This window comes from Nothobranchius furzeri, chromosome 17 (genome assembly GCF_043380555.1).
Source record: "Nothobranchius furzeri strain GRZ-AD chromosome 17, NfurGRZ-RIMD1, whole genome shotgun sequence".
NCBI classification, from domain to species: Eukaryota; Metazoa; Chordata; class Actinopteri; order Cyprinodontiformes; family Nothobranchiidae; genus Nothobranchius; species Nothobranchius furzeri.
In genome coordinates, this window is record NC_091757.1 from 39,810,186 (window position 1) to 39,817,605 (window position 7,420).

Genomic DNA, 7,420 nt, shown 5'->3' on the forward strand with positions numbered 1-7,420 from the left:
CATGTTTATAGAGAAGCGCACACGCAAGCTCAGAAAGTTTTAATGGTTTTTATGTTTGGTCCGAAGCCTCAATGTAACAAGAAACAATTCTACAAATGTCTGAAACTGTTTAATACAATGTACAGTCATGCTGTGACAAAGGGCGGGGAAAGCTGTAAATCCAGTATTAACGTTTAGATTAACTTCACTACATCTTACTGTGTTTTACTTTTGTAAATAAAGTCTTATTTTCTGCATCGTGTTGCAGTGGCATTTATGTTTTCAGACCGGAGGTAGATCGACGCATCGGTTGGCCGATATTTACTATTTTTAATACATGGGTATCAGCCGATATTTGTCCTTAAAGTCATTTTAAAGTCAGGCACATTCCCGGTGTTGTTGCAGAATTTAATTTAAATGTAACATTTGCATAATAAATACTCTAAAGTAACTTTATTTAGGTGTCTGACTTTAACGCTGAGAAGTGCACAATGTTAAGATTTAACAAGTTAGTTAAATTCAGTGTTCAAAAACTGATTCGGCTTCAGAAATCTTGTGCATGAATGGATGTTATTAGTGACATTTTAGCATGAAAATAAGGTGGAAAACGTCTGGATATAAAATCTGCAGTACACACCGGCCTTCGGCTGACCATACGTCCCATATATATATGTGTGTTTGTGTGTGTGTGTGTGTATATATATATATATATATATATATATATATATATATATATATATATATATATATATATATATATATATATATATATACACACACACACACGCACGCACGCACGCACACACACACACACACACACATAAATGAATCGGTATCGCAATAGAAAAACCAGTTGGTCGACTCTCAGTAGAGGCGCTTTGCTCTCAGTAAAATAGTTTGTGGAAGGAAGGAAAATGCAAAAGGATTATCTGGAAAATTAAAACCAGATAAAATTACAAAGCAACTAAACTAAATGTGTTGTATCTATATAAAACACGTTTTGTTTAGTTTTTGTTTTAGGTGTGTGTATATCTATATATAAATCCCCTCCAGGAAATGTCTCTTTTCCTTTAGTTTTCATATAATTTGTTTTCATCTCCACATTTTCCATATTTGGTTTCTTTCCACTTTTCCTCCCACTCCTTATTTTGCATGTTACCTTTGTTTTTCCCCGAAGCTTATCCCTGAGCCAGTTAATTTCCCACTTCCTGTTTCTCATCGGCACCCGTTCTGTGGGAGGACTAGCTGTCTTTTATTTTTCACGAACTGAAATGAAACCGTTTTAAAATTAAATAGAAAGGCATTCAAGGAAGCAAAAATATTCATTTTCAGTTGAATTAAATGTCTATTTTACTGAAGAAAATAAATAAAAATATCCTGTCATGTTGAAGATCTGACATCCTGAGCTGTTTATGACTTTATTTCTTCCAGTTTCCTTTCTTTATTCTCCGTGATGCTACTCTGGCCCTGCAGCATTCCTCGGCTCTCCTGTATTTTACAATATTTTCTGTCAACTGAATGTTGAAAAAAAAAACACAAAACCCTAAAACAAACGTTTTTGCTGCTATTGATTTCCTATCCTGCTGGGCTGCAGGGGTCATTGTCTTCAATTAAACCAAACATCACCATTAAATCACCGTAGATTTGACCTTTAACCCCTGCTCCCATGCCCTTTCAGTCCACCGTTTGGTTTGAACCGACAAGATACAGCCAAATTACATGTTGTATAGTTTTATTTGTTTTGTTCATTTACAGTGAAAAACGTCTGATAAAGAACAATCAATCATCTCACACAATGTCAGGTTTTACTGTGTACTTTTAAAACGTTTTGAGAGTATTCCCTAAAATAAAAAGAAAAGCTGTAAAGGTTTATCCAAGCTGTGCATCCTGCAGGTCACAGTTGATCACAAATATGTTTGATTAGGTTTTTCTCTTTTCCCTCAAATATTTAGACTGAATGAGGCTGATTTGTCCTTTCTTTTACAAGCAAAGGTAAGTTTTATTCTTTAATCTCGAGTAGGTAATTAAATTAAGGCGTTTTGTAACATATTCCACATATTTTACAGCTTTTATTCTGAAATCATCTTAAAAATATATAAGCAGAAACCTTGACCAGTAATTGAATGCAGATTTGTCTCAGAATGTCTCAAAAATCAGGTACACAGGACAGTTTACCCATGTGACAGCAGGACACTTTATTATTCAAACATTTGAAACTCACATTTTGTCCTTTTTTGTGCTGTTAGGCCCTTTTTTTTTGCACATGCTTACTGGTTAGTTTTTATAAGCAAAAGAAAATGTTTCTATGACTACATGCATGGTTGCAGAGGAGGAGTGTGTAAGTGTGTGTGGGTTCTGTGTGACGCGTGTCAGACGGGGTGCGGCCCGAGGCGCAGGACTGAGAAAGCCCTGCGGTGTTTACGCAGCAGCAGCCGGATCTTCTCGTCATCAGAGTCGGGGTCCAGGGGCTTGTTGTACTCCTCGTCCTCCACCTCGTTGTCCGAGGCCTCCCCGCCCTGACCTGGCAGGCTCGCCTGAGTGGAGCTCGGCTCCAAGGAGCTCTTCTTCCTCCACTTGGTGCGTCGGTTCTGAAACCACACCTGACCCACACACGCGGGTGTGAAGGTTTGCACAAAGTTTGAAGATAATTCAGAAGAGTTACGAGAGTGGATACAGTAACCTGCTTTGGATCCTCATAGCTTCCATGTGACATGTTGTTTATTAAGGACCTGACTAATCACACACACACACACACACACACACACACACACACACACACACACACACACACACACACACACACACACACGAGACACTGCACAGGTTAAAAATCTTCAAACATCTGTTGTAAGACTTCCACCACATCTAAGACTGATTAAAACTAATCCACGATCCCCACCTTAACTTGTGATTCAGTCATTCCCAGAGAGTAGGCCAGCCTCGCTCTCTCCGGCCCGGCCAAGTACTTGGTCTGCTCGAAGGTTTTCTCCAGAGCAAAGATCTGATGACCGCTAAATGTTGGTCTGGTGTGTTTCTTTCTGCTGGGAATTTCCCCAAGAGGGCCTCCACCTGGGAATCAAAATCAGAAAACCTTACAAAGTTCAAGTGTTCCTACCGAAATGCAGCAATTTGTGAAAATACTTGTATAACTAAATACTTTTAGTATTTTTGAGTCTCGTTCGGTAAATCAGCCGCATTCCAGTGAAGTAAAAACTGAATTAAGAAATATTTTAAGACAGAAGTTCACCTTTTAATAATGTATTTATAATAAAAAGTCAACATTGAGCCTAAAGGTAAATCTGTTATTCCGTTGTATGGGAGGTTAGGTCAGATCTGCGTAGCATCCTTTGTGTTGGTGTGATGAGGAGGTGGATGCTGAGACAGCGGTTGGACTCACTGTTGGTGCACTGCTGCCTCCCTCCTCTCCAGTCGCAGCTGCTCTCTGCCCAGCAGCTCACACTGCGACCCTTCATCGGGCACTCTGCTGCCGTCTTGGAGAAACCGCCCAGCGGCGGGTTGTATTCTCGGTTGTAGTACATGGATGTGCTGCTGACGGAGGGGCCAAAACCCCCCATGGGGGAGTATCCGGACAGCAGGGTGGTGGTGCCAGTGGAGCCGACTCCAACCATGGAGCGGCTCAGAATGTCGCTGATGCCGTGAGGCGTTCCCGGCTGCAGCTGGGTGTTGAGGCCCGGGCTGAGCTTGTAGAAGGAGTTGGGCACTGAGTACTGGCACACCGGTGCCTTGAGGTCTGAGGTGAACTGGTTCAGGCTGTTGTTGAAAAGGAAAGACCCCTGGATGTTCGGATCCATGGGAAGTACTCTAACTCTTTCCTTGAGTATCAGAAACACATCCAGTGAGATCCAAAACGGACTAGACCTGAAGGCTGAAGAAAGAGATCTCCAGATTTAGAACCTGCACGCTTCGCCCCAGAACTCAGGAATAACTAGCAGCAGCAGTCCTAAAAGTCCGGGAACTCTGTCGAAGTTACACACACCCCGCAGCTTTTATCCACAGTTTGGAGTGGGATAACTCCATATTTGAAGTGTCAGGCGAGCCCTCCAGGCAGAAAGCTGTGTGGTGATGCTCTACAACAGACACATGCCTCCTGCAGGTCCCTCCTCAGAAATCATAAATAAGCTGTATCTGGAAACGGAGAGGCACCTTGATAAAGATGGGCCACATTAGAATGCAGCCTGGGATTGGCCTGGTTCTCACAGCTTTAATGCCTTCCTATTGGCTCCCCGCTGAGGGCCCAGCCTTTTATTGGACAGCAGCAGATTAATAGTTTTTTGAACAGGTGGAGTGGGAACAAGGAGATTTTTGATGGCCTGCCATGTCTCACCAAGTGTGTTGCTGCTGGAATAAACAAAGGAAGAGGAGAAGAAGAAAAAGAAGATTTTGCCAATTTTTGAGGATTAAAAAGGAATTTATTTAACAAGATGGAAGCAGAAAAAAATTCATTTTAATGTTTTTGTTTTGTGAAAGTGGTACTAAGACCTACTGCTGGAGCTATCTCCACTGCAGCTGGACGTGTGCCATTAAGTCAGTTGGAGATCAGGCGTCTGCAGTGCAGACTAAATACACAGTAACAGCAGGGGAAATCACCCAGGCCTTCAACAGGTGAAGCAATTGAAGCAATGTTTTATTAATGATAAGGTTGTGGCCTAGTCATAGAAAAGGGGGATTTAATAGGTGTATACTTTATCCCACTCCTTTTTTGGAAATGGCAACATACTGTCTATTATATAAAAGAGACAAACATGTTTTGTTTATGTTTTTCTCTTTTTTGTCTTTTTATTGTGTTTTCTATTGTTTTATAATGGATTTATCTGTTTGAAATAAAATAAACTAATCCTCAACTGGAATGTACGATTGATATGTGTGCTTTAGATTTGTTATACTTTGTTGACTCAAAACCAAGATCACTGATTCTTTTTTTTTTATTTGAGTGATATGACTTAACCACTTGCACGTAAATTAAAAATAACTTCTTGTCTTGGAAACACTTTTCACACTCAAATACATAATTTGTTGAATTCTCTTAAATAAATAATGGAAATGATTTCCACACAAAATAATTTATTTCATCCATCCATCCATCCATTTTCATCTGCTTATCCGGAGTCGGCTCGGGTCAGGGGGCAGCAAAATAAGCAAAAGAAAGACGGAAAATGATCTTTTATATAGGCGCCTCTCAAGATAAAAATCACGAGGTGCTTCACAAGAACAATTCTAAATGCAAAAAAACTTCAAATAATGAAAAATAAAAGGTTAAAATTAGAAGAAAAAAAGCATAATAAAAAAATAAAGAATTGTGATTGAGAAATGCAAGGAAAAGGGAAAATTAACAGGAAAGAGGGAAAGCAGTTGATCTTGGGTAAGGTGGAATTATCAGGGCAGAACAAGGAGAGGGAGGTGATGAAGGTCACACAAAAGTTTGAACAGGTGAGTTTTCAGCTGCTTTTTAAAGGAGACCACTGAGTCCACCAATCTCAGGAGGAGGGAGTTCCAGAGTCTGGGGGCCACAGCAGCAAAAGATCTGTCACAAGCAGGGAGGCCCAGACATCCTCTCCTCAGCCACCTGGGCCACCTCCTCTGTTTCCTAGCTAGATGAGAGACATACAGTGGTGTGAAAAAACTATTTGCCCCCTTCCTGATTTCTTATTCTTTTGCATGTTTGTCACAAAACATGTTTCTGATCATCAAACACATTTAACCATTAGTCAAAGATAACACAGGTAAACACAAAATGCAGTTTTGAAATGATGTTTTTTATTATTTAGGGAGAGAACAAAATCCAAACCTACATTGCCCTGTGTGAAAAAGGAATTGCCCCCTGAAGCTAATAACTGGTTGGGCCTCCCTTAGCAGCAATAACTGCAATCAAGCGTTTGTGATAACTTGCTACGAGTCTTTTACAGCGCTCTGGAGGAATTTTGGCCTACTCATCTTTGCAGAATTGTTGTAACTCAGCTTTATTTGAGGGTTTTCTAGCATGAACCGCCTTTTTAAGGTCATGCCATAGCATCTCAATAGGATTCAGGTCAGGACTTTGACAAGGCCACTCCAAAGTCTTCATTTTGTTGTTCTTCAGCCATTCAGAGGTGGATTTGCTGGTGTGTTTTGGGTCATTGTCCTGCTGCAGCACCCAAGATCGCTTCAGCTTTAGTTGACAAACAGATGGCCGGACATTCTCCTTCAGGATGTTTTGGTAGACAGTAGAATTCATGGTTCCATTTATCACAGCAAGCCTTCCAGTTCCTGAAGCAGCAAAACAACCCCAGACCATCACACTACCACCACCATATTTTACTGTTGGTATGACGTTCTTTGTCTGAAATGCTGTGTTACTTCTACGCCAGATGTAACGAGACATTTGCCTTCCAAATAGTTCAACTTTTGTCTCATCAGTCCACAAGGTATTTCCCCAAAAGTCTTGGCAATCGTTGAGATGTTTCTTAGTAAAATTGAGACGAGCCCTAATGTTCTTTTTGCTTAACAGTGGTTTGCATCTTGGAAATTTGCCATGCAGGCCATTTTTGCCCAGTCTCTTTCTTATGGTGGAGTCGTGAACACCGACCTTAATTGAGGCAAGTGAGTCCTGCAGTTCTTTAGAAGTTGTCCTGGGGTCTTTTGTGACCTCTCGGATGAGTTGTCTCTGCGCTTTTGGGGTAATTTTGGTCGGCCAGCCACTCCTGGGAAGGTTCACCACTTTTCCATGTGGTTGCCATTTGTGGATAATGGCTCTCACTGTGGTTCGCTGGAGTCCCAAAGCTTTAGAAATGGCTTTATAACCTTTACCAAACAGATAGATCTCAATTACTTTTGTTCTCATTTGTTCTTGAATTTCGTTGGATCGTGGCATGATGTCTAGCTTTTGAGGTGCTTTTGGTTTACTTCTCTGTGTCCGGCAGCTCATATTTAAGTGATTTCTTGATTGAAACAGGTGTGGCAGTAATCAGGCTTGGGGGTGGCTACAGAAATTGAACTCAGGTGTGAAACACCACCGTTGGGTTATTTTTTAACAAGGGGGGCAATTCCTTTTTCACACATGGCAATGTAGGTTTGGATTTTGTTCTCCCTAAATAATAAAAACCATCGTTTCAAAAATGCATTTTGTGTTATCTTTGACTAATGGTTAAATGTGTTTGATGATCAGAAACATTTTGCGCTTCAGTTTTACTAATCCTGAGTCCTTGTGAGTACATTCACATGTAGGGATTACTAACTTCACTGATTTACATTTTTAGTGCTCTTTGACACTTACATATCTATCTTTTTATAGACTTTTATTACAATGATTAAGTTTTGATAATTTTATGATGAACTTTGTTAATTTACCATTAATGGACTACAACCAATTTTTGCCCTTCATTTTGATAAAGAATTTAATTAGTGCAGTGATTTCTCTCATACCAGTATAGGGTTTTATTAATTT

The 7,420-nt window shown here is 40.4% G+C and overlaps 1 protein-coding gene across 1 annotated transcript; it reads right to left on the bottom strand.

Moving 5' to 3' along the window:
- Positions 1 to 2,321: 2,321 nt before the first annotated feature.
- On the bottom strand, positions 2,322 to 3,791 carry nkx6.3 (NK6 homeobox 3). The gene is made up of 3 exons (XM_054731397.2): positions 3,377 to 3,791; positions 2,879 to 3,048; positions 2,322 to 2,579 (listed from the first exon to the last, which is right to left on the bottom strand). Exons 1-3 carry the CDS (start codon positions 3,789 to 3,791, stop codon positions 2,349 to 2,351), a joined length of 816 nt encoding a protein of 271 aa, XP_054587372.1. The 3' UTR covers positions 2,322 to 2,348.
- Positions 3,792 to 7,420: the final 3,629 nt, after the last annotated feature.

Coding starts and splice junctions, on each gene's coding strand:
- nkx6.3 (XM_054731397.2), bottom strand. CDS start 3,791: ATGGATCCGAACATCCAGGGGTCTTTCCTTTTCAACAACAGCCTGAAC. Junction 3,049..3,376: donor GAGGCAGCAGTGCACCAACA/GTGAGTCCAACC, acceptor TTTGATTCCCAG/GTGGAGGCCCTCTTGGGGAA. Junction 2,580..2,878: donor TGACTGAATCACAAGTTAAG/GTGGGGATCGTG, acceptor TGTGTGGGTCAG/GTGTGGTTTCAGAACCGACG.